Raw genomic sequence first — 27,112 nt, 5'->3', positions numbered from 1 at the left:
GTTGTAAATCGCTCGTCGTAATAGAAGATTTGTCGTAACTTCCCTGTTACGTTGTGATTAATCGTATACGTTAGAACAGAAAAGCATTGATATTCGGCGTAATTGCATAGTTAAGTTTCGTCGAGAATATATGATGTCAACTTGTCATTAACTGCTTGTAAACAACAAATTTACAAGGAAGTAGTTGTTAAGTCTTCGTAATATTTTACACGAATTCACTAGTACTTCAATATAAAATTGTCCTAAACGTTACGAGGAGTTTACAAGTCCTTCCTTATAATTGTTTTTGTAAATATAGTTTATAAATATATAAAAAATTGATCAAACATTATTATTCTTTCTATAGTTTCAACAAATAGTTGTCATAAATAATTATTTGTAATATTATGAATTTTTGGCAAATGATATTAACTGTTTATAGACTTATTTTTTTCTATTAAATTTAATTATAATTAAAATAAATAAAAATTAACAATTATCGACTAATCAATTTATAACAATTTTAAAAATTTCATAAATGATAGACACAAAAGCAAAAATATCTTAAGTGATTTCTCAATTAATAATATAGTAGTATAGCAGAATGGGATTTAAAAAAATATTTTATAAATTAATTTATAAGTTCTTATAGAGGACTTACAAAATCCTATGATAATATAAAATATACAATAATACAAGATAAATAATTTGATAAATGTTTTTGTAGATGATTTATGAAGCATATAATATGAACTTTAGAAGATGTTAATAGTTATTATGATAATTTATGTAAAATATAATGTTTTTAAATAAGAATATAAAATCATTATATTGATTTATATAAACTGTTTCTCGTTTATTATTTTATGTATTTTAAAAATATAAAAAAAATATCTATATTAAATAATATCAACAATCAATTTATAACAATTTTTTTAGGATTTCATATATGATCGACGCATAAGAAAAAATCTCTTAAGTCACTTCTCAATTAATATATAGTAGGATAGTAGAATGAAATTTTAGAATAAATTTTATAAATTAATTTATAAGCTCTCATAGATGACATACAAACTCTTATAATAATTTAAAATATACAATAAGCCAAAATAAATAATTTGATGAAAAAATTTATGGATGATTTATAAAGCATGTAATATGAACTTTAGAAGATGTTAATAGTTATTATGATAATTTACACAAAATATAATTCTTTTCAATAAGAATATAAAATCATTATATTAATTTATATAAACAGTTTGTCGTTTATTATTTTATGTATTTTATAAATATAACAAATGATCAATTTATTTCTCTTTCTATAATTTAAACAATTAGTTACCATATATCGTTATTTGTAATATTATGTAAATTATTTTACAAATGATATTAATTGGTTGTAGACTTACCTTTCTTTTTAGATCTAAATAAAATAAATAAAAATTAAAGATCATCGGTCAATCAAATTATAACAATTTTGTAAGAATTCACCTATGATCGACACGTAAGCAAAAGTCGACTTTTCAATTAATATATAAGGAGGATGGATAGTTCCACGAAGTTATGATCGTTGCGTTCTCTTGGCAAATGACATCTTCTTTGGTACGTTTTCTTTAAGACCAATCTTATCTTGTCGCAAGTGCTAGTAGAAGCAAACTCTACGAGATTATCATGTTTAGTATATCGTCCTTGCTAAATAATACTCTTGTACAATGGATAAAAGATGTTGCCATTTTAGAGCCGGATGTAATATATGTACAATGTGGAGCAAAAGCACATATCAGAAGTACAAATTATTCTTCATCAGCTTACATCGTACAAATATGACTCGTTATATCTGGCAATCTTATACATAACAAAACTAAATTTTACATCTTGTTGGCCCTAACTACAACATCAAAATGTGTTTACAAGCCCTATGCCTACCTCTTCTGCGAGTTCGTCCCATACAGGCAGGAGTATCAAAACAACCAGAATAATTGCTGTCCCGACAAGTGCCTTCCTCCATGTTCCAACCTCGGTCACATCGTTCAGGCATGCTTTTTCGGGTGTTCTCTGTTCAAGAAATTTTTATTTTTTAGAAACAGCTTGCATGGTTGAAGGTACAAAGTTCAGAAATTCTTTGTACCTGGCAGATTAGCACGTAGAGACCCCAAGGAAGTGCCAAAGGGCCACCGAGCTGAAAAGTAGGAAAAAGTAAGGGGAATTAAACTCGCAGGTTCAGGTTCGAGAGCACAAATTATATCAACGCCAAAAAAATGGCTCAGAACAGTTGAAATATACCACTCTGAGTCCAAGCATTACATAGGTTGACAACCCAAATGTAACCAGTACATTTTTCCCAAATGCGCCCTGCACGAAAGCCATAACCATGTTTCAGACGTGATGTTATAATGTTATCATTCTGATCCCTTGCATGAATATCTTAGAACCTTTTCAGTCAGTCCATAGTTGTTTCTCAGAAGAATTTTGAGAATATTTAATAATACAACACACGTGAATCAACTGCAGAAGGTTCTAATGACAAGAAGCCTTTTCCTTAATACGATTCAGGAATTTTTTCAGGTTCTGTAAACCAAAAAATATACTATGCTATTAGGCATTGAAGAATCTACAACCGTTGCAAAAACGAGACAAGTACCTGTACAGCTCTTCCTCCATCCAAACACCCAACAGGAAGCATATTAAAAGCCGTTGTTGTTAAACCACACCTTAACAATTAAATAAATTTGTATGCACGTTAAAAATTGTAACAATTTCTCTGAGGAATAGTAGGGTGTTTATAAGCCAAGGCACTAGACGCTACCATCCAGCAATAACAAGCGGGTGGATCGAAACTGTTGTAGCATGCATAGCTCTGCAATCAACAGAAACGGATGTTGGAGTTAAGATTTTTTTTATTTTTTTTGTCTGTCTGTCTGTCTAGGTTGAAATGTCGGTAGCGGTAGAGAGCTTACGCGTATCCCAGGGTTGCTCGGCTGATGAGTCCAAGAAGTAATGAACCTTGGAATAACATGCTAGGGACCTGCACCAGATCGCTAGCTGCATCTGGGTTAGTAGATAGAAACAGACCAACAGCAAACATGGAAACTGAGAGTGCAGCTCCAGCAAATGGACCAGCTAGCGAAATGTCAACTTTTGTACTCCGGTCGGGAAGAATCGACTTGAACTGTACAAAATCAAGTAAGCAGCGTCAGCCAATAGTCTTGTCTTCAATAAATATTTTTAAGTAGAGAAGTAAAGATAATAAAATGTCTTCTTGTAGATGTGAATTACGTAGAGAGATCAACAGGAGAGATAAGCTCCCTGAACTTGAAAGAATGAAGAATACCACCTGTGTGATTGCACCAAAACTTCCGAGTGTAATGTTTGGAATGAAGTAAGGAATGCTAAGCTTTACTTTCTTTGGAACTGCAGCAAGAAAGTGCCCCAATTCCTGCAAATAAATTTGTTTAAAAAATATTAATGAGAGCAAAAATAAGAAAACCACACATCACCAATATAGGAAAAAGGCTTATCATTTCAAAAAGAAGCATGCCTGCTTGATATGAATATGAATATGAATATGAAAGAAACACAACAAGCTGCAACTTACATGAAACAAAAGAATTCCCAAGACACCATATGCCAAAGGCAATGCAGAATCTACAAATGGATACAAAAGCTCCATATCAGGTGGTTCAACAGCATTTGGATCGGTGAAATACCTTACCACCTCAGGAGGTAGACGGTTAATCTGTCAATCAATTAAGTAATCAGTGACATAATGATGTAGTAGATAGTAGTGCTCCTGGGATAAAAGTAGGGTATACCTGAGAAGCAATTCCCAATTCTACAGAGGAACCAATAGTCAGAAGGAACAATATGAAGGCAATCACATACTGCCAGAGCGTGGTTGGTCCTGGCTCCGAGACTTCTTTACGAAGCAGACCAAAGCTAACACGTGCACCGCCGCGTGGATCTGGTCCCTCCGAGTTAGGCTCCTCGATCATGAACAAATTATACTTATCGCCAGCAAGCTCGGCCAGTTTTCTTTGAAGCTTTGCAAAAACATCTTCCCTTTTTCCTCTTAAGTTCCCAAGAAATAGGATGCCCTCTCCGAGATCCCCAAAGGGTTCTTCTTTCGTCACCCAGAATGTTGAATAGCCAAAGATGTTGTCCTTTATTAACTTGACATCTGCAGGGTCTACTCTCTCAGGTCCAAGAAGCTCCATTAGCTTAAATGAGTCTATTTGGAAGCTGCTGCTGTATGTTGGATCAATAGGAGATTCAGTTGATGGCTGAAAAAAAAAAGACACCAACTGCTCTTTAGTTGCTTCCTAGTTCCTATTTTTCTAATTGCAAATGTGTAACATACTCTTCTTAAATCCAGGAATCATAGTGACAAGAATACAAACTGAAATTTGAGGAATACAAGACTCAGTTTCACAATTGAAATCAGAGACAAGACTGTGTACCCTTGAAGAAACATAAGGAGTCTTGTCGGAACCGAACTCGTTGATGCTGCTAGTGTTACTTTTCTCGTCTGCATCATCATCTTCTTCTTCACGCGAAGCAGTTTCAACAGTTGAATCTCTAATAACGGACGACTTGGTGTCTCTGTTTTCTCCGCCGTCGATTCCTCTGCTACCGTTTTGATCATTCCCTAAACACTTTACAGCCTTAAAAACGCGGGTTTCCTCAGGGCTAGAGAAACAGTATCTCTCTCTCAATGGTGAAGTAACCTTAGGCATTGGTGTCTTAATCTTCTTCCCGAGATTGCAATGAAACGATCGGAATCTGATGTTAGTGGCAGCTGCGAAAGCCACGCTCGTGAGAGTCCCCATCGGGTGGAGATAGAGGAGAAAACAGATGAAATGTTTTAAAAAGATAAGGAAAATGGGTGCGAGCACTTTAGTTTAAGATAAGACTAGGATTACCTCCCGTGCTTCTCACAGCCCAAAGTTCAGTTAATTTCACTGTCGTCTGAATTGTCTGATTATGAAGTTGTAATGCTTACCGGCATATAAAAATAAATTTTGATTTTGTCGCATATTTTCTAAACCTAGATAATATAATATTAACTCATAACCTTAAATACATTCGCTATGAGATTAATGATTCAAAATGCACTCGACATGAGAGTGTAGATTAATACAAGCCTCAAGCTATCTTGTAATCAATCGTTGTTTACAGTAATAAACAGTGTTGAGTTGGGATCCTATCTTCATATTTAACAATTGGTGCTGTGAAACCGGTTCAGATCCAACGTGGTGTGAGTGTTGACGGAGCAGTGATCAACGATCGCAAGCTAATTTTAGGTGAAAAGACGATTCACGGCAAGACTCGTAGATTAGATTCGGTTGGAAGCAGATTTTGACTTTGTGGTGTTGATCGGAAGTGTAGGCGTCGAGTGTCTTATTTGGTGGAGCGAAGCGAATAGTTACGATGTCGAAGGCAAAGGTCGTTGCGACGAGTTTGGTGCATGGGGAAACAATTGGTGATTTTGAGATCAAATCACAGCCTATGGATTTGTAGTTCTAAAAGGGAGGTTACATAAGATTGGATCGAGCTAGGAAGAAGATAGAGACGCGTTTTGGTGATATGGACTATCAACTATGTTCGATCCTCCAACTTCTCGAGAAATAAAAAAACACATGGAGTTGTGCACATCGCCAGAATCATCTCAGAACTAGGTACATTCCATGATTCTAGAACAAAACCGAAAGGATTCTCATATAGGTTATCGATCTGGTATATTGAACTTAAACATTCGTCATAATGTTATCCACAGTTAGATGCATGTGTTTGTGGGAACAAATCCTTCAGTTTGGTTCACGAAATTGGAGAAATTATTTGAATTCAAGATCTATGGAGATGAATTAAAACTTGATATTGTATACTTCTGCGTCAAAGGAGAAGCATTGACATGGTTCAAGAGAGATGCATAGTCGGAGATTTTGGGATTGGACTGATTTTAAGTGCAGAATATAGGGTTTTGATGAATTACTGATAAGATAGAACTGCTATGGTGACTTAATTAGGATCCTTCACAGAATTGATCTATCTGATTGTGTTGTAAAGTAACTAACTAGAACCATGAACTTAGGATAATAGACAACCACAAAAGTGAGTTCTTTACTTGATAATAATTTTGATGAGTTAGGTCGTTAGGCGCATGCGAGAGATGGTCTGATCATCTAGTGAACATATTGATTATGGCGTTAATGCTTGTATAAAGAGGTATTGATTGGCACTTTGTAGTACCGATCGACACTCGTTCCTTACTCACACGTGAGAGCTGGAGTAATAGATTAAACATCTCATTAGACTCGCAGCGAAAGTTGGATATCTTACTTTTGAATTCAAGTTATAGGACGGTTCATCATACTCTCTTAGCATCTATAACTGATACACTGATTGCCTGAAACCCTCTAAGTTTAGCTTTCATCCCATATATCTTACAACCAATGTTTTTAAATCCGACTCGGACACTGAACCGGACGATTTACCGGGTCACTGGGTCACTGAGTTAACCGCGGACGAACCGCGGGTTAATAAATAAATTAATTTTATTGTATAATAAATTACAACCAACTATTTACTTGTTTTCTATTATTTACTAATTTAATAATTATTTATCTAACTTAATCTTTATTTCTATAGTTTATTATGTGTTCATGCTCCATGTAGATTTGATCCATAAATACTACAATATGATCACTTATTTGAGAGAAAAGGTTGTTCAAAAGTAATTTGAGCGATATCAATCTCCATAGCTGCTTTTAACAGCTCCATAATCCTCTTATTTGAATGGAAGACGCCACTTGCTTGCAAGGATACTGAACTTCAGCTCCTTGTCTTCTGGACCATCATGGTCTTCGCAAGGGTACATCTTCAGCAGCTTAAAAACAATATCTCTCAAATAGTTCTCTGAAAACTTTAAAGGTGAACATCATTTCTTTCTCGTTAGGCACGCCCCCATCCTTAGAGAATTGTGAGTGTGGAAATAAGTAACCAGAGTATTAAAGTCCTAAAAACTTGAGCTTTTCCATGGGTATTAATAACCAAGCTTATGTAAATGATTTGGACAGAGCTCTTGCTCTTCTTTTTAGTTTTGCAAAGCTTTTTGATGGATTGGGCAAAACACTGCTCTTAAACCATGTTGAAAACTTGAGAATACATGGAATAAAATGAGCTTCGATACCATGTTGATTATTGTGAATTAGTAAACCCAAACATTTCTGGTGAAAATCTTATCATAGAGGGAATGAGCTCAATGGCTCTCTTAACTTTCATTCATCACAATACATATATACTTATACATAAACAACAACTAAACAGGCTTAAAGCTCATTTCACGTTAGTATTGTCATCATTGCTCTAATACAAAGTAAAACCAAGAGCTAAAACACGCTGAAGAAACCGTGGGCCACCTCTAGTATGTGGGAAAATATCTCAGTCATTTTCTTTCCTCTGAAATAAGAAAGCAGCTATTGTTGATTTTTGTATAGTTGCTTGCTTCTTCCTTCACCAGGCCGCTTCTCTTTGCTGGATCCTTGTTGGACTGGTCTTCTTCATGGTTTTTCCTTGTGCTAATTGGATTCTTCTTCTTGGACACCTTATGTAGACAAACTAATTGGACTACACTAAGCTTCATAATGTCTAAGTAGGCTGGTGGCATTATGTACATAATGATTGGGCTTCTTTACTCATGCCCATACTTCACTTTTGTACGTCATACTTCACCTTGCACCTTGCGAGACTTTATACTTCTCACGCCAATATGCACCAATTGATGCATGTGTGCTTTTCGCATGCACTTGCTGCATTATTCGTCTTCTCTGCATCATGAGTGATTGCCACACTCGAATGGACTCCTGAAGGTTTCCATTTTGTCCTTTTTTGCTCCTTTGAGTGATGATAGCCTTGCTTCCCTAAAGCTGTCCTTCACATGCATACTAGACGGTTTGCCCCCACACATTCACTCATGTGATCTTCCTTGTTTACCTTGGAGTGTATAGTAGTTTGTCTCACTTAAGTTCCTTCGTTGCACCACATGAAGAGCTTCTCCTCATGCCACTTGGTTCAGCTCTTCATGGTGTTCTACTTTCACCATTCAATTTCTGTTTCAAGTGGACACCTTAACTTTGGTAGTGCATTTTTCTGTTCCTGCTCAGACATTTCTCTAATGTAAGAGCCCATCATAACCTTTAGACCTAGAAGGAGTTTTACCAGGAAGCCATGTAACTTCTATAACAAGATTTGTAAAAAAAAAAAAATAGGGATTTTCTAGACAAAAACTTAAGGACATAATACTTGCACAGCCTCAACAGCTTATTGAAATCTCTTTTGAAAATATGGTTGATCCTGTGTTCATACTAGAGTTTGACCTGCGCACCTGCGTGGGTGTTTGTCTTTTTTTTTTACCCTTTTATAAATGGTAATATATATTTTTACATTTATCTGTGTAAATAATTGTTTAATATGACTTTTATAAATACAATAATTTTATAGTTTATACTAACTAATTTTATTTTATCTTGCAAATCATCAATTGTATCATCCATATTTTAGAATATGACCAGTATATCCACACAAATGTATTTTTATTATTTATGGATCATAATTTTATGATAATGTATAATAAAATTGTTGTATATACTATTTAAAAATATATATAAATATAATCATACCGAATTTTCATCGGACTATTATTTATGTGAAAATATATATAACATAATATATTTTTATATTAATCTATATATTATATAAATGATTCTTTTTATGTGATTTTATTTCAATTATTACTTATAAATAATAAAAATATAATTATATATCTTTAAAACAAATATTGTTTATTAACTATTTAAAGCTAGGTAGCGAATTATTATGGAATTAATTATTATGTATACATGGAATTAGTAAAATAATTACAATATAATGTATGTATATTGAATTACGAAATATATATATATATATATATATATGGAATTAATTATTTCTAAACACATTTATATATTATAAAATAGAAAAAGACAAAGAATACTTAAAACTATGTATAGTAATTATTGTTGCCATGATTTTTTAGTTAGAATTTGATTTTGAAAATCCATTAATTAAAGACGTAAATACAAAAATGAGAAACACTTTCTTGTCTCTTAGTGAAGATACATTGTATCTTTCTAATTTATCACCTGAGACAATATTTATTATGTAGTTCTAGTTGTGCATTGTACATACCTAGTAAGGTCTTTGATAGTATCCTTTGATACATCCAAATATATTCACGTAATCCAAATTAATCAATAGTAATGTTATGTATCCACTACAAGAAACAATGCGATTTGTGTGAAAAAAACCCTCTCAATTCCTTTGCAAATTGTTATTTGCGAAGAAAGACATTTACTCGCAAGTCCTTAGTCGCAAATAAAACATGTTCACAATAAAATCGTTATTGCGAGAGAAAATAAATTCCTCGCAAATTTTCGATTGACAATATTCCTCCCAACTTTACAAGGGAACTGTAAGGGAATATATTCCTTTGCACATTTGTGAGGGAAATATTGCGAGCCTATGATCCCGCTGCAAATTTGCGAGGAAGTGTTCCCTCCCAAGTTTGCGAGGCAGATATTCCCTTGCAATAAGAGATTTGTGAGTGTAATTCTCTCGCAAATTTGGTAATAGCTCAGCTATTGCAAACGGTAAGAGCTTCTATGAATACGTAACAATCGTGACATCCACACCAGAAGGCTCATAAAGTCGGAGTCACCTATAGTCTGAAGAATGTCATGCCACCTATAGTCTGGAGAGTTCCAGGCCACCAATAGTTGGGAGAGTGCCCGACCACCTATAGTTTGGAGAGTCTCAGGCTACCAATAGTCGGGAGAATGCCCGACCACATACAATCAGAAGATTACTGCAATATCCACATACATTTATTATATTTAAATGAAACAAACAATGTTGAATCTTCTAACATCTCATTTCCAGTTTAACACATCAACTAACAAATAGATTCCACTAAAACTCAATTCAAGAAGAAAAGACATATTAAAATTAAACTATGTATATTTGAAGTCTTAAACTGTGTACGAGAAATTACGAGAATAGCCCTCACCTTAGCTAATATCGGGTAGGTCTGAGCATTTTACCCGGACCCGAAGACCCGACCCGAAACCGACCCGAATAAACCCGGTTCGGGTAAGAACCGACCCGATCAAATTACCCTATCGGGTCTTGTTGCAGAGGACCCGCGGGTCTTAGACCCGACCCGATCCAAACCCGAAACCCGATGGGTACCTGAATTAATAATGTAAATTAAATAAAATACATCAAAGGGGAATCGAAAACGGATTATTTGTCTAGAGAACATGGAGGTCAACCACTAGGAGATAACGAATTGTTGTTGACCTCCATGTTCGAAAGTGTTTCCATGCCTTAGCACACAAAGGGACTATACCGTTTGAAAGTGTTTCCATGCCTTAGCACCCAAAGGATGTGTAACCTCGCAATCTTTTACCAAATGATGGGCATGCCATCTCATTGACGTAAGGGGCGGACCCACCCTCTGAGGAGGTATCTTATGCATATAAATCCACTGATAGAAACTGTCAGCTCTGGTGGTTTAAAATGTTCAAATGTGCCCCCATTCAACCCATGTTCGACACCAGTGAGCGTTTTTTCTTCAGATTTGTGTTTACTTTATTATATTTTAGTCACATTTTTATAAAATAAGTTTTTTTTTATCTTTTGCTTTATGCTATCTAATAGAAAAGATTTGCTTTTCTTCCTTTGATTGAATATTAGCTTTTACCTTTTCAAAAATATAAACTATTTTGTTTAAGTTTTAGTTTAACAATTATTTTATCAATCTATTCTATCAAAACAAAAATATGACCTACAGATAAATGTTAAGTCCAACTATTTATTTCCTTTATTTAAATACAAAAAAAATTGTATGACGACTTTTTTTGGCAACGCAAATTATAACCATAACTACTTCTTCTAATAAAATAATTTTGCAACCTCTACTTTAGTTCCAAAATTTTAGGAACCGACTTCCCCCAAATACATATATTCAGCTACTGTTATAAATATTGAATATTACTTCTTCATTTTAGTTCATACCAAATGCCATGGTTTTATCTATTATATTTAAAGTAATAGTTTAACATGTGTCATTTGTTATATTACTTATCCTCACTTTCAGATATATAAGTTTTCCTTCCTTTTGGTTTGACTATTAACCTACGAATAATTAATTAATATGTTTAATCAATATTATTTATTCATTTGATTCTTAAACATTTCATTATGTTTTCAACAAACGAACTGTTTACATTTATAAAATTATTATTATTCTTACTTATTAACCGGCCAATGTTATTTAATAGTATGATAGTATTTTAAAAATTGTTATAATTAAAAATTCAAAAATGTTTAATATTTAAACAACTTTCTATTATATATGATATTAAAGTATTATAAAATTTTTTTCTAAATCCGAATTATTAAAGGTATATTTAAATCATATTGGTTGCAAATCTTACATGTACCAATTTGAAATAATAATATAATATCTTAGCTATTTATTCTTTAATTCTTCGAATAATGCAGTATTCATCAAAATTCAAAATCAATAGGATGCTTCAATCTGAAACTATATTTTCCATATATTCTCAATACAAAATTTAATTACTTCACAAAACCAGTTAATGTACATAAACTTTAGTCCAACCAAATTCTACAAAGTATATGTTTGGAAATAAATTTAAGATTATTAAAACTATTTAAGTTGATATTATTATGGAAGTATTATTTATAAATTATATTTTACGGGTTTTAGTTTAAGGGGTTTAAATATTTTATTCGATTAAAAAATATTTATTAAATGTGATTTTACTTAAAGTTAGTGAAGACCATATTAATCCATATATATGTATATAACAGAATATACTGTAAATTACTTTTGTCAAGCATTTTTTTGAAAATTTGTTTGGTTTTCGGTGTGGATTGGATTTGACATTGGTTTCTGGATAAAACACTTTAAGAACCATTCGAATATATAGAGCATGTCTAATAGAGTATGCGATTTTAATTTTCGGGTTGATCCCGAGTCAGGTTATTTGGGTACAAATATTCATAACTAACTATGTTAGGTAACTGTTAAGAAAATATAATATGTTGCAAACTTTAGAAATAAAGTTTTAAATAATTTTTAAAATGCATATGGCACAAGTGTATAGTTATGCAACTTGACATATTTAATATAGTTACCAAAAATTATATTAAATTAAATTAATTTTAAACATAAATATGATTACAAAAAATAACACAAATATAAAAATTAAATCTCTCAAAAAAATTAAAACAAAAAAATATACATGCCCTTTAAAAGGGTGGGTTAGAATCTAGTTTTATTTTCAATACTTATATTAAAATAATCAGTAAAAAGTATCCAACATAACAAAAACCTGTTTATCTTATCAACTGACTCAAGTTTTTGAAAAGTGGTTGTTTAAATGTTCTTTAAAATTTTATAATTTATAATTTAATTAATTAATACATAATTAAAGTTTTAATAAATATATATATATTTATATATTATGATAAGTTTTTCATAAATACAATATATATGTATATATGTTGTGCCCCATGTTAAATTATTTTCTGGATCCGCCCCTGATTGACGTGGCTGCCCTTTCCGAGTGATATAAACGCTTTAATCTTTTTGTGATTGGTAAGTTGCCACATATTTTGGTACGACACACAATTCTTTCTTGTAGTTTCTAGATATCTCGGTTTTCCACAAAATCGGCATTCCAGTAGTTTCTCATCGTCTTTCCAGAAAATCACGCAGTTGTCAACGCATACATCGATGATTTAGATGGTAGACCAAGATCCGCTACTAACCTATGAATTTCATAGAAATTTTCAGCAGCAAGATTACCTTCTAATTAATACTCATTAATTAGTTGACCTCATGAATCCATGCAATTCTCATTTAGATTCTAATCAATTTTAAGATTCATCATCCTAGATGTGAGTGATAATCTATAAATCCCTTCTATACATCCTCTTTATATGGGTTTTTTTTTTTTTTGCTGCGTCTAACATATTATAAAACTGTTTTGCTTCTATGTTAGGTTCTTTCCTGTTACTATTAGGAAGGACAACTTCATGAAATGCATCGGTAACCATGTCATGATACTTATTTCCATGTTTCTCATACCCATCGCACACATTATTTCCAAACATATTTTGTGCATGGTACTCATAATAATAAGCATTATAACTTGGTAGTTCAAATCTTTGGTCTGTACTACGACTTGATGCAATTCCCATGCAAAAATCATATGTAGTAGTTTCGTTTAAATAATCTATTATATAGATGCCTTTTTTACAGTATCTATTTCTAAATATGGCTCGTTCTTGCATTTTCTACAAGGACAAAATATTTTACCATGTTCTCTCGCGAATGGTTGGTTAGTTGCATGTTGTAAGAATCCCCATAATCTAGCACAATACTTTTTCGTCACTTCACCAGTCTTTGGATCTTTATGATTGTACATCAATGTCTGTAATGCGTATATTTCATGTTTGAAAGATATTTTTCTCTCTACCTTTTTTTTTTGTTTTACTTTGTTAAGTATTTTATTTATGTCAGCTATTTATAGACTTTTTAAAAAGTTGCAGGGGATTTGCGAAAAATTTCTCCTTGCAAAAATTCAGTATTCACAGAAACAAATGTGTTTCAACAACTTTACTTGTTTTTTGCAAAGCAATTGCAATGGACTGAAACCGACATGAAAATGCCTCACAAAACCCTCACACATTTGCAAGAAAAATATCCCCTCGCAAATTTGCCAGGTAACATGTTCCTTGTAGTTCCAATACAATTTTGTGAAGCAAAGTTTCCCTTGCAATTTTTCCTTACGAATTAAGTGTTTTCGTGTAGTGATCTTCTATATCGGATTCTAAAGGTCAAATAACCAATTATCAATTTAAAAAGGGTTTACTCTTCAAATAAAAATGAAATTAGATAATACAGATTTCGCCATAAAAGTATAGGCCTACGTGTCCAGAACCTCTTAGACATTCAAAAAAAAATAATTCCATTTTTCCATATGAGCTCCCGGTACAAATAACTCCTCGAAATCTCTTGTTGGCGTGGAACTATTCAAAATGTTTGAAACATCAGTTGCTATTTTTTCGATCATGGCTGCTTCATTATCCCTAAAAAAATAGAAAAATTAATTTATAATTCCATTAAAATACGTAGTTGTTGGTATTCTTATAAGTTGTAAAGCTACAGAATATATATATATATATAATATAAGTAGTGGGATAAAAAAGGAGAGAGATAGAGTTAATGTCCTATTGCGAAATATCAGTTAGAACAAGTAAAAAACAAATGTATACCAGTTGTTTGAATGGTAACCAGCGATGGTGGCCACACCTTCCAAAGCCTTTTTCCATGTCTCAATCTCGTCACTTGTTTTGCCTTTACACGTTTTTCTAAAGGACTTCCCAAAATCTTTCCTCTGCTTCTTTACATCAGCTGGATCCACTTCATAGAAAATGGTCATAACTGTCTGACCAAGCTCTGTCCTACACTTCATGATCTCCACTAACTCGTTTAGGCACCAAGACGAAGAAGCATAGTTCTTGGAGAGCAAGATGATCCCAATTTTCGATCCTTTAATAGCATCGATAAGCTGGGGACCGATCGACTTATTCCTCTCGATATCATCGTCAATGAAAGTGTCAATTCCTTTGCTTCTAAACTCCTTCAGAATGTGACTGAGAAAGGATTTGCGGACATCTGCCCCATGGAAGCTCGGGAAGACATGGTGCTTCCAACTTGGAGGCAGAGAAGATAGAGGAGAAAGAGAAAAAGAAGACGAAGCCATTATAGTATCAGTATGATTGAGATGGAAGCAATATCACACCGCTTTTTTAGAAAGCAATTGCAGAAAGGGATGGACAGGTTTTTTTTTTTGCAACTTGCTTGAATCTTGAAAATGCTTCTATTATTGAGATAATAAAGGAACTTTCGTAGAATCCCTCTATTCTGGATTTACTAGGGAGGTAAGACGCAAAATATGTGGCCACAAATAAAACAAAAAGAATACAATCTATCTTTACTATTATTTGAGAACTGAATTTGTTTACTTATCATATTCTCCATGATTTTAATGAATTTGTTTATTTACCATCGTTTCCATGATTTTAGGATAAATAATTAGTTTGATTAATTTTCTTATTTAAAAAAGTATGTTAATATATATATTTATCATGATATTTAAAATAATTAATAAAAATTAAATTATTTTACTGATATATAAACTATTTAAAAATATATATATTTAATATATAATTATATGATATTTAGAATATCTAATTAAGAAAATAGATATTAACAGTTGATATTTACAATATCTACAAATAATATCATAATTTTGTTTATCTTATATTTAGTTTACGACTTAATGACTAATATTATAGCTATTTCTCTAATTCTTATTGGAAATATTGATCCAAATATATATATATTATTATAAAAATTATACATAAGTATACTAATATATTCAATTTAATCAGTTTCTTCAGTTTATTCGGTTGAATCGGTTAATATGTTGAACCATATCCATATATTATGGCTTCTTAAAATAACATCTATCTGGTTTATTCGATACTACCAAATCCAAACTATTTTCTTTATTTTGGTTTGGTTCGGTTTTTAGTGGTCGGTTTTACCGGATTGAACACCCCTAGGCTATTGTTATTTTGTTGACGTTTTATGGGTTGTAGTTTTTTTATAATCCTTTCTGTGCCACTGGGTTTCTTTTCGGTCCAAATACAATAAGTGTTTAATTTCAAATCCAGATTTCCTAATTTGATTATTACCAAGGAAAAATTTTCGATCCAAAACTCACATCTTAAATATAAAATATGAAACAAAAGAACATAGTTTAATATATTGATTACCAATATGATGTTGAAGTATATTTAAAATATTAATTTAAAATTATATCTAATTTAATAAGTTTTTTAATAAAAATGAACATTATAATTAAAAATTAGTATATATATTAGTTCGTACAAAGTGTGGGATATCAACTAGTTATACCAAAAAACAAAAGAATAAAAGGTTCTTAAAAATTGGAAGAACTGCATAAATATATTAAAATAAGTCTTTTTTGGTAAAAATGTTAAATATTATTATTATTTTTGATTTTCGTAGAAGATTACAAAAATACCAGTAAATAGCTACTACAAATCTACAATAACTAAACTACACAAACTAATTTAACTAAGAGGGAAGTCACAAAAATAAACCCACAACCTGTTGAAAACCTGTCCTAAACTGACTGATTACTAAATCGAGACCAAACGGTAAAACTACGACGAACCTTAGTAGCTCTGAATATCCATCACATCTTAATTGTTGACAGAACGGTGTATCGGGGACTGACAAGAGAGGAACCGCGACTCCACCACATTGCAAGATGTTTTTTGCCGCCAATTTTGCACGTCGCCACCGGACATGACACTACAAGAAAACACAAGTTTTACGAAGGCAGTTTTCTTCGTGACTTCGTCGTAAAAGCAGTGTTACGAGGAATTAGCGAGGAAACCCGTTTCGTCGTTATACGTTTGTCGTAACGCATATATCCTCGCTAATTCGTCGTAACGTAGCGAGGAAATAATTTCGTCGTAAAAGCGAAGAAGAATATTTCGTCGTAAAGACCACGTAAAGCTTCCACGTAAGGACGTCGCTAAATTTCCTCGTAAATACCTCGAAAGCCATTCCTCGTTAAAGCCACGTAAATAACTCGAAAGTAAATACTCGTAAAGTAAACGTAAATACCTTGATAGCTTTCCTCGTAAAGACCACGTGAATTTTCCACGTTATTTCCTTGTAAACATTTCCTCGTAAAAACCTCGTTAAGCTTCCACGTAAAGAAGTCGCAAAATAACTACGAATTTACTTCGTTTCGTTATTTTACAGAAATAAAAAAAATTATAATTAAAAAAATAATTTAAATAATTTAAATTATTAATAAAATTAAAATTCTAAAAAAATCAAAACCAAAATATTTTATATGTAAATAAGTTTTGAATTCATAATACAAGAACCGAAATTAAAAAGAACTAAGGGTCGTTAATTGCCCGGTAGAATTCATCACTCCTCGCCGTTACATCCGCCTCGGCATGTGAGTCGTTGGTTGGTGACTACCCGGCTCACCGAACATCTCTCTGTAATGGGCAGTAAGTCTACCTTTTCGAACCTGAGAAAAAAATTTAATTTTTTAAATTTCCGTCAACAGTATATTTTCCAACATTATCCACCTAATCAACACTAAATAACATAAGATCCGTAAACTTATCTAAATTCCCTATACTAACCACCTAATCTACCTAAACTAACCAAATTAGAGAGGAATTAGAGAGGCTTACCATTGCAACGAAACAGGGAGGAAGTGGAGAGGAAGTAGAGAGGAAAGAAAGAGTGAGCATTCGGGGTGTATATATAAGATTACATTCCGTCGCAAATTCCTCGTAATTTTACGACGAATTACAGAGGCCCGTGTTTTTTTTACGACGAAACAGCGAGAGATTACAAAAGCCCGCGTTTTATTATACGAGGAAGTTACGAGGAATTACAAAGGCTCGTGTTTTTTAGGTACGACGACGTTACGACGATTTTGCTTACGTGGAATTTCCGAGGAAAGCTTCCCTATAAATATACCCGTAACTCTCCTTCTCAACCCACACCCAAACTCCCAAATCACACCCTATCTCACTTCATACTCTCAAATCCAATCCTATTCAAATTATAAAAATTAGAGAAAAAAGGAAGAGAAGAAGATATTGGAATTTATGTTGGTGAGACTTAAGTAATATAATTGCTGGAAGTCTTGCCACATGTAAATCCAGTATATTTCTTCTTTTTCTTTTTTTTCTAGTTTTTACGGTACGAGGTGTTTACGACGATTTTGGTTACGAGGTGTTTACGACGATTCCGTCCTACGTGGAATTAAAGTAGGATGCGTTCATCATTTACTTTACGTGGTATTTACGACGAATCTCTCCTACGTGGTATTTACGACGAATCTGTCCTACGTGGTATTTACGAGGAATTCGTCGTAAGTTCGACGTTAACATACGAGGAATTAACGAGTATTCCGTTTAAATCCCTAAAATCCAAAACCCCAAACCCCATATTCCTTATCTTCTACTTCATATATTCCAAACCCTATCTTTATTTTCATTCCAAACCACAATTCCTTATTTTCATTCACTCAGAGAGTCTTACGTGGAATTAGCGTGTCCCGCTTTCTTTATTTTTTTAATTTCGTCGTAAACTCCTCGTGGCCTTACGACAACCTTACGACGATTTTGGCTTGCGTGGAATTAGCGTGGCCCGCTTTCTTTATTTTTTTAATTTCGTCGTAAACTCCTCGTGGCCTTACGACAACCTTACGACGATTTTGGCTTACGAGGAATTAACGAGTATTACGTTTAAATCCCTAAAATCCGAAACCCCAAACCCCATCTTCCTTATCTTCTACTTCATATATTCCAAACCCCAAACCCATCTACCCTTGAACCTCAATCTATTCTTTCACCTCAAACCTTATTTATAATATATTCCAAACCCCAAACCACAAGTCCTTATTCATAATTAAAATAAACTTTCACATTACCTTATTCATAAATCAAACTCCCACATTATCTTATTCATAAAACAAACTACATAAAATCAAATACATCAATCGGATACATCAACATTCTCGTCATCACTAGAAACATCATCATTTTCATTAAACTCGTCTTCAACAGCTTCGTCTGTGGCATCGTTGGTAAGATCTTCGTACTCGTGATTATGCGGATCAATGAGAAGGATGTCATCAATTTCTTGTTCAGGTTCCTCGACTTCATTTATCTGTTCTTCTTGCAATGGTGGTTCTTCTCCACTGATAATTCGTCCTCGAGGTGTAACTTTGATCACAGCTAACCAATTTATACCCGAATCTCTCATTCGAGGGTATGGAAGGAAGCTAACTTGGTCTGCTTGTGAAGCTAAGATGAAAGGCTCGAATTTGTTGTACCTTCGTCCACCGTTGACATCAACTACACCAAATTTGTTAGACCGAACATCTCTGTTGACGATGGGATCGAACCATTCACATTTGAAGAGGACGCATTTCAGCTTCAATATCCCTGGAAATTCGACTTCAATAATCTCCGTCAAGATCCCGTAGAAATCTATTTCCCCTTTCACACATATTCCATAGTTACTGGTCGCCCGCTGTCTACCATACTCATATGTGTGAAAAGTATAGCCTCGTGTGAAATTACGACAAAAATTAATTGGATGGCCAAAAAAAACGTGAGCTACCTACCAAGTTGGTGGATTCAAAATTCCTCGTTAAGTACACGTAAAGTATTTCGTCGTAAAGAACTCGCGAAGTTTACGTGGTATTTACGAGGAAATAGTGTTTTCTCGTAAAAGCCACGTCAATTTACATCGTCTTTACGACGAAATTGTTTTGTCGTTACCTTACGACGAAATAACGATGCTTCTCTTTTTCCACGTACTTTCCTCGCAAAATCAACGTACTTTTACGAGGATTATTTTTCCTCGTTAATTATCCTCGTTAAACTTACGTTTTCTTGTAGTGTGAGATGGTCACATCTTGTAACTCAGGCAAGAAATTCCCACCATCTTGAGCAAGAGTACATGAATAATCAACAAGGATAGACCCAACCAGACCAATCCAAGAAGATCAGAACCGGAGCTGCGCAGAGCCATCCTACACGTGGTCAAACGAAAGAGGAGTCTAATAATCAACAAGGATAGCCGTCCTTACAGATATACCGACTGCCTCTGACTTTCAAGAACTGCCACCGACCGTCATGATTACTGGTTCCAGAACTTTTGCATCTCGGGGAGAAGGTTAGGGAAAACATTTACCTATATTGTGATTTTTCAATGTCTTTACCTACCATTTGTATACTCACGTAGAAGCAAATAAAGTAAGATGTGAGTACACGAGCATATGCAATATTTATGGTACTACCTTAGGGAGTTTTATTAATTTCATTCATAAAATAATGTGTTTGTTATCTAATGTAGATGAATGTAAACGACAATGAGAACCAAACAAAAAAAAAAGGACTCAGTGAATTATGAAGTGAGTACTCATACAGTCTAGTATTTTCATAACAATGTGATCATTCTTTTAAATTGACCAATATTTCAGCTTCATATTTACTAATATTTTTGTTTTATGGTCTTTACGCATATCATTCTTACATTCATGTAGATCAATATTAATTATAATCATGACCAAATTAAATATATGAGAAAGCAATGAGTCAGGATGTGAGTATACGAGAAGATGCAAGTCTAATGGAGCAAACACCAGTTAGTCTTTTCAAATAGTTGACAATACGAGCAAGAATAATCGTGGTCATATTTTTAAAAAAATTATGAACCATATTGTAACGACCCAATTTCAGTCCAACAGTTTTGTCCGTTAAAGCCCAGGCATTCCCGAAACCCAGAATGATTCTCTATAAATACTCACTTCCATCAACTTTATTTCCTCCAAATCAACAAGAAAAATAGTGGAGATTTTGCAGATACTAGAGATTGAACCAGCGGAGATCGACCACATCGACCTCATCACCACCGTTCGCAGATCAAGGTAACCGCTGGAAACCGCCATGCCTTTAGTTTCAGTTTTGGGTCGTGTAGTAAATCGTCAATAACTTTCTCACCGTGAACTAGGGGCAGCACCGGTGTCACGAGGTCCATACTGTCTCGGCCCAGCAAAGATAGATTAGTTGAAAAAGCAGTTGAAGGAACTATCTAATACTGGTTTATCAGGTCGAATACTTCACCCTGAGGAACACCAGTGTTGTTGTTACGAAGAAAGATGGGAGTTTCAAACTTTGTATCAACTACAAAAACTTGTACAAGATAACCATCAAAGATAAAGATAAGTACCGATTCCGCTTATCGACGAGTTGTTGGATTAGCTACAAGGAGGTTCATGCTTTTGAAGGTTGAATTGGCATCAGGATACCATCAGATTTTTATAACTAAGGAGTATGTACGGAATACAGATTTCAATATACATTATGGACATTATGAGTGTGTAATGATATCATTTGGGTTAACGAATGCACCAATAGCAATCGTGAAGTTTATGAATGATGTTTTTCGCGAGCAACAGGATAATTGTGTGATCATCTTCATCAATGATAACATGGTTTATTCTTGGAGTAGTGAAGAGCATGCTGAGCATTTGTTGATTGCGTATTTATGCAAGAGGATCAGGTCATTGCATATGCATCGCGTCAGTAGAGACCTCATGAGATAAACTAAATTGACATCACCACTTGCCGGTTCATGTATAGTTTCCATGTTCAAAAACATCAGGCTACCCATCACATGAACAAAAACATCACATATATCCCATGTTCGAAATTGCGCTAGGCGCTATACTCAGGGAGTATTCAGGGAGTAATTTTACAATAAAAATAAGAAAAATTCACATTTTTTCATTTATAGTATATGTTAAATTGTTTTGAAAATCAATGGCAGATGTGTTATTGTTGTCCAGTGGTTACATTAGCCTTATATTCAGCTCTCTTAACCCAGATTCGACGCCCACAAATGTTAGTTTTTCATTTTTTTTACATTTCTTTAATGAAGGGTATATTTGTAATATATAATTCATCTTCTTCATCCCGACCTTTGCGTCTTTTAACCCTAGTTTATGGTTGTTTTCTTATTTTTTTTAACAAAAATCATCTTCTCCTGGGACGATTTGCTTCGATTCTCGATTATTAACAATGAAATATGAAAGATTTATGTTGAAAGGACCAATTTCGAACCAGAAAATGCCAAAATATATACAATTTTTTTCTAATCAGAGTTTTTGCCCGAATAACACAAAATCGCATCGGAACACCATCGATTTGCGTTTAACCGGCGAGTAATCGGCCAACTCGCCCACATTTTCGAACATGGCATATACCAATTTGCTGGAATATACCAATATAGATAATATCATCAAGGAAAAAAATATTAGTTTGATAAAAAAGGTATTCAAAAACGATGCTTTCAAAAAGTGAATTTATATAGCTGAACATAATATTAAAAATCTCTATGAAACATAATTTTTTTTGTAGAGTTGCACCTCAAACTGAAGTGGCCCTAAAGGTCTCAGCTATTAGAGCAAACCGACAAAATAAGGAAGAAAAAAGACATCTTTCATCTTCCTCTAGCGTCTTCGTTTCAGACAGTGAACCGACTTCTTCTAGAATCATCCTGCAAGTAAGTAGACCAGATTTTAGTAAGCACGTGAAAGGATAAACATGAACAAAAGTAATATTAGCTTCTATAGGAGAACGTTAATTACATGGTTAGTGAAAGTTATCTTGTCGGTGACGTCAAGTAGCGCCTTCCACTTCTTTCCAATACCCATCTGAATTTACCATAACAAACAACAAAGCAGTAATTTAAGCAGACAGATTCAGAAACTAGTCTTTTAGCATCTAGATACTGCCATGTTCTAAAGAGCTGTCAAATGCTATGTTTATAGAGCGTAAACTATAAAAGCAGGTATCACAGAAATATGAATAGTTAAACGAACCTATAAACCTTCAGTATAAAAACTAATTTAACTCATTATAAAAAACCTCTCTACATCTTTCGTTGATAATTTAGAGTAGCGTTATTGATATATTAAACAGCTTATGCTATTTTACTGTAGAAAGCAATCAACACGTTCAACAAAGGAAGCTAGTGAATAGTACTTGGGCATCTCATCGCACACCACCAAAAAGCAAGAAAATGAAAAAAAAAAAAAAAAAAGACAACTAGAAGAAAACATGATTCGTAATCTAACCAGGACAGCTTCATTTGATTTAGTCCGTGTCCACAAGGAGAGCTTGTCTTGCTTTAGGCGCACACTAGCAACAACACCACAAATCTCATCTGCCTCATCGAATTGCTCTCCAATCAAAGCCATCAACTGCCGCCCAATTACGAGAGAGAGAGAGAAGAAACAGACATTAGGACATAAGCCACAATTGTCTAAAGACAAAAACAGTAAAAGGGAAGACGGTATTACAGTTTCAAGCCAAGCCTTGTCTAAAGCTTGCTTCCTGTTGTTGGTGACAACAAAAGTCCACTTTCCGCCGTGAGCACACTCAGGATCTTCCCACTTGGGCTCAACGCCAGCTTTGAACAAGTGGATATCAGCATTGGGTGTCAATTTGCTGGGAATGAATATAGTCTCGTGCAAACTGCAAAAACGCATGCCAGAAGAAGTTAATCGAAGAAATCTAAAAATGAGGAGGAGAAGAAGACACGACACACCCCCAGAAATCTTCGACAGTGTCGAAGGTAGAGGCTTTACGAAGGGAAGCTCCCCAGGCGGCGCCTTGCTTTGGCTTAGATTGGTTATCGAACCAGAAACACCATTTTCTTTCCAGCTTATGAGGCTGCTTCTCCGTTGTCGACTCTATCGGTACTTCCGCCGCCGCAAGGGCTTCGTTCACATCCTCCGTCGCCATATTCTTCGCTACTTGTGAATCAGAGAGAGATTAGGAATGGAATGTTCACTTTGAAGGCTCTCATTAAGGCCCATTTGGGTCAATTCGGGCCGGGCCTCTAGAGACCCATTATTTTAATTTTATTTGATTGTAAATAATTATTAAAAACATCATTAAAACTCAATTCGGGCCTGCCCAGGGCCGCTATTGTTTGCATGTGTTTTTCGCCCCTTTCACTAATCATCTAAATTCCGTGTTTGGTTCGGTTCTTTTCTCTACCGAATATTCACATATTTTTTCATAAATGTGTCAATCTCTACTCATCCTTGAATGGATCTGAGATTGATGTAAGAGTAAAGTATCCTCAAAGGGAACGGAAGACTGTGATGATGAAATTATCTTGGTTGATGTAAGGGGATCCAGCAGAGTCAGTATTATTGTATGGTCCGATAAAAAATCCTCACTAAATCAACTGAGTCTTTTCTCTGTTTCTATCAATTTGTATGGATATGAGCCATGGATCCAAACAACGGCTTTGGTGAAAGATTGGGTCAAGGAGTGCTCTTTGGAAGCTTTGTGGCGGTGAAGGTGATATACAAACGGTGGTTTGATGCAGAGAACTGCAGACAGTGGAACTCTTATTTGCATGCAGTACCGGTCCGGACATCCGTGGTGTCTAAAGCACACGGCCAATATGATGTCCCTAACTATAACTTTTTTCTTTTCGTAATATGAATATATAATCAGACAATGTAAAATATTATTAAGTTTAATTTGTTTTCATAGAATAAAAAGTAAAAAAAAGTAATACATTATTTATGAAAGATAATTCTCCTTGCTTTTTTTTCCTGCAAAATCATTTATCAGCTTCGAGTAATCAAGTTTTTTTGCTAATTCATGCTCTATGGATATCATCGACAGTCCATTCAAACGCTCCTGAGACATAGTCGAACGTAGATAATTCTTGATGAGCTTCAACTTTGAAAAACTTTTTTCTGCAGAAGCAACTGAAATCGGAATTGTTAGTAATATACGATAAGCGATCTCTGTGTTTGGATAACAACCATCCATTCTTTTTAGAAATTCCAACATCTGGATCACCTTTGTAACTTCTTCTGGTAACATTCCTCTTAGATATTAAAGTTCCAAAAACAAGTGTTTTCCATCTACATCAAAATGCCCATCATGCTCTAGAGAAGCTTCAAGCTTGACACAAGATATCATCAATTCATCATCTTTTGCTGACTTTAGCCTTTTCAAACCAAACAAAAACCCAAAGATATCTTCGTACCGCTGAAACTGCTCAAATCTAACCCCAAGTGACACTATAGCTTGATCCAAAATGTTGATGAAATAATCAATCCTAAAACTCTCTTCCGCGTTTAGCTGGTAATTATCATCAACTTTTTCAGCATCTTCACCAAAATGCTTTTTCCTTTTTATTAACCGCTTTGGCTTTGAAGAAAATGTTGGTTCGATCTCCATGTCAATGGCAATTTGCATAGCTTCAGCTTTTGCTTTCTCAAAACCAGTTTCTCTGTACCCTTTCAAGTAACCAACAAGCCCTCCTAACTGGATAATAGCAGCCTCAAGATCCATATCCTCTGATTGTAAAGATTTGCTCACTGTATTGACAACATAAAGCAAATCATACCAAATTACCATGCCAAACAAGAACTCAAATCTTCCTATTCCATGTGTTTCACTTTCTGCAAGACACTCAGCTCCACTACGATGTCCAAGATTACCACTGTTCTCTGCTAAGTAAAACAAAGCCTCTCGTATCTTTACAGCTTGAAACCTTATTGGTTTTACACTAGCAATACGACTTTCCCAACGAGTCTGTGATAATTGTTTAAGTGTAGTACCTTTCACCAACTCTCTGTAAACTTCCCAGTTGTTGGTTGATGAAAACAGATTGTATAAACATTGCACAGTGCCAAAAAATGAAACTGCTTTCTCAGTTGAAGAAGCCATGTCACAAAGAGTAAGATTGAGACTGTGACACCCACATGGAGTGTAAAATGCCCTTGGATTAATATCCAGCAGTCTTTTCTGAACACCCTTATGCTTTCCTTTCATATTAGACCCGTTGTCGTAACCTTGTCCTCTTACATCACCAATATTTAACTTAAGATCAGCCAATGCATTTTGAAGAGTGGTAAAAATTCCTTCTCCTGTTGTGTCTTTGATTTCCAAGAATGACAAAAAGAACTCCTCAACCTTAGGTGAATCCGTAGAAACATCTATGCATCGAATTAAAAAAGTCATCTGCTCTTTGTGACTAATATCAGGAGTAGTATCCAAAATGATTGAAAAATACTTTGCCTCTTGAATCTTCTTTAAGATTACCATCCTAATCTCATTAGCAAGTAATTCTATCAACTCATTCTGAATCTTATGACTAAGATAATCGTACTGGGTTTCACCTTTGTCAATCCGTCGAATGTGCTCCTTCATTACTTCATCAAAGCCTCCAATCATCGTAATAAAAGCCAAGAAGTTTCCACTGTTTGGATCACTGACCTTTTCGTCATCTCCACGAAAGGCTAGATTTCTTTCTGCTAGAGTCTTTACCACTGCAATTATCCTCAACATAACATCTCTCCAATGTTTCTTCTCCTTGTTAATTGCCTCCTCCAAATGCTTATCAATAGTTTCACTCTTTTTCAGCCTCATTTCCAGCTCAATCCAGCGGCTCATGCAAACAACATGGTTGTAAGTAGTTTCATGGTTTTTCAGCCTATGTGAAGCATTTCTCCAATCACCATATCCAGTAGTTACCAATAGAGGAGGAAATGTTTCATGAGTGAATAATTTACAGCAAAAACAAAAGATTTTATCTTTAGATTTTGAGTAAACTAACCATCTCCTGTCTTGTTTCTCTCCATCTAATGAGTAAAATAACCATTTTGAGTAAAACATGAATAAGTGAAACATCTTTGAATACGATCTCTTGGAAAAAGATAATCAACTGGAGGTCTTGTAGGTGGACCTCTCTCAACCAAATAATCTCTCATTCTCTGTTCAATGTTCTTCCAATTTCCAAGATCATCCATATCAACATCTTCATGGAAGCTTCTAATATCATCAACTTTCTCTTGGGATTCTATGTTTTCATTCTCAGATTGTTCTTTGTCCACATTCATACAATCTGCATCATCTCTAGCAGTTTCTTCTTCACTCTTATCATGAACATCTTCTTCAATAACAAACTCTTCATCTTCTTTTTCCTCTTCAGCTTCAGAGATTTCATCAGGTTTAGAACTTTTAGTTATTGTGACATACTTAAGCATAGCATTGGTTTGAGATTTGATCACTTCATCTTGTCTGGCTTTTTTGTTCCTATTTTTAGCTCCACTTGATTGAATTCTTATTCTATTTCCTGGAAGCATTCTTTACAGACTACAATTCAAAAACATTAAAAAGAAAAACATAATTTAGATAATAGACACCAATAGATTACATATGCTAGAACATAAAACAAGTAAATCACAATCAAAAGTTAACGAAAACAAAAGAACAAAGAAAAAAAACTTACATAGATTCAGAGAAGATGGAATATGGTTGA

The 27,112-nt window shown here is 34.1% G+C and overlaps 4 protein-coding genes across 5 annotated transcripts; all 4 read right to left on the bottom strand.

Moving 5' to 3' along the window:
• Positions 1–1,733: 1,733 nt before the first annotated feature.
• LOC103868292 (probable zinc metalloprotease EGY1, chloroplastic) lies at positions 1,734–4,918 on the bottom strand. The gene is made up of 10 exons (XM_009146392.3): positions 4,437–4,918; positions 3,792–4,259; positions 3,575–3,715; positions 3,314–3,415; positions 2,937–3,148; positions 2,786–2,836; positions 2,621–2,690; positions 2,263–2,331; positions 2,108–2,158; positions 1,734–2,034 (listed from the first exon to the last, which is right to left on the bottom strand). Exons 1-10 carry the CDS (start codon positions 4,803–4,805, stop codon positions 1,876–1,878), a joined length of 1,692 nt encoding a protein of 563 aa, XP_009144640.1. The 5' UTR covers positions 4,806–4,918; the 3' UTR covers positions 1,734–1,875.
• Positions 4,919–13,930: 9,012 nt separating this feature from the next.
• On the bottom strand, positions 13,931–15,176 carry LOC103868294 (probable disease resistance protein RPP1). Its single transcript, XM_009146394.3, has 2 exons — positions 14,383–15,176; positions 13,931–14,196 (listed from the first exon to the last, which is right to left on the bottom strand). Exons 1-2 carry the CDS (start codon positions 14,871–14,873, stop codon positions 14,052–14,054), a joined length of 636 nt encoding a protein of 211 aa, XP_009144642.1. The 5' UTR covers positions 14,874–15,176; the 3' UTR covers positions 13,931–14,051.
• A 6,893-nt stretch (positions 15,177–22,069) lies between these two features.
• On the bottom strand, positions 22,070–23,619 carry LOC103868295 (eukaryotic translation initiation factor). 2 transcript variants are annotated; one of them, XM_009146395.3, is made up of 5 exons: positions 23,366–23,619; positions 23,118–23,292; positions 22,893–23,018; positions 22,404–22,469; positions 22,070–22,312 (listed from the first exon to the last, which is right to left on the bottom strand). In XM_009146395.3, exons 1-5 carry the CDS (start codon positions 23,560–23,562, stop codon positions 22,280–22,282), a joined length of 597 nt encoding a protein of 198 aa, XP_009144643.1. In that variant the 5' UTR covers positions 23,563–23,619; the 3' UTR covers positions 22,070–22,279. The 2 variants fall into 2 exon arrangements, with proteins under 2 accessions (XP_009144643.1, XP_033148738.1); XM_033292847.1 differs by lacking the exons at positions 22,070–22,312; positions 22,404–22,469 and having other exon boundaries at positions 22,652–23,018.
• A 999-nt stretch (positions 23,620–24,618) lies between these two features.
• LOC103868318 (zinc finger MYM-type protein 1-like) lies at positions 24,619–26,532 on the bottom strand. The gene has a single exon (XM_033292849.1). The coding sequence runs from the start codon at positions 26,479–26,481 to the stop codon at positions 24,679–24,681; it is 1,803 nt and encodes a 600-aa protein (XP_033148740.1). The 5' UTR covers positions 26,482–26,532; the 3' UTR covers positions 24,619–24,678.
• Between the last annotated feature and the right edge of the window lie 580 nt (positions 26,533–27,112).

The sequence above is a fragment of the Brassica rapa genome, chromosome A05, assembly GCF_000309985.2.
Source record: "Brassica rapa cultivar Chiifu-401-42 chromosome A05, CAAS_Brap_v3.01, whole genome shotgun sequence".
NCBI classification, from domain to species: domain Eukaryota; kingdom Viridiplantae; phylum Streptophyta; class Magnoliopsida; order Brassicales; family Brassicaceae; genus Brassica; species Brassica rapa.
The sequence above is the reverse complement of the archived record's forward strand: the minus strand, read 5'-3'. Positions and strand labels throughout refer to the sequence as shown.

Excerpts from the sequence above, each read along its gene's own strand:
- LOC103868294 (XM_009146394.3), bottom strand. The coding sequence starts at position 14,873 with ATGGCTTCGTCTTCTTTTTCTCTTTCTCCTCTATCTTCTCTGCCTCCA. Across the intron at positions 14,197-14,382 it reads GGTTACCATTCAAACAACTG|GGATAATGAAGCAGCCATGA; the intron begins GTATACATTTGT and ends CTATTTTTTTAG.
- LOC103868318 (XM_033292849.1), bottom strand. The coding sequence starts at position 26,481 with ATGTTTCACTTATTCATGTTTTACTCAAAATGGTTATTTTACTCATTA.
- LOC103868295 (XM_033292847.1), bottom strand. The coding sequence starts at position 23,562 with ATGGCGACGGAGGATGTGAACGAAGCCCTTGCGGCGGCGGAAGTACCG. Across the intron at positions 23,293-23,365 it reads ACTGTCGAAGATTTCTGGGG|TTTGCACGAGACTATATTCA; the intron begins GTGTGTCGTGTC and ends GCGTTTTTGCAG. Across the intron at positions 23,019-23,117 it reads ACAAGGCTTGGCTTGAAACT|TTGATGGCTTTGATTGGAGA; the intron begins GTAATACCGTCT and ends ATTGGGCGGCAG.
- LOC103868292 (XM_009146392.3), bottom strand. The coding sequence starts at position 4,805 with ATGGGGACTCTCACGAGCGTGGCTTTCGCAGCTGCCACTAACATCAGA. Across the intron at positions 3,416-3,574 it reads TGGGAATTCTTTTGTTTCAT|GAATTGGGGCACTTTCTTGC; the intron begins GTAAGTTGCAGC and ends ATTTATTTGCAG. Across the intron at positions 2,837-2,936 it reads CGAGCAACCCTGGGATACGC|AGCTATGCATGCTACAACAG; the intron begins GTAAGCTCTCTA and ends TGTTGATTGCAG.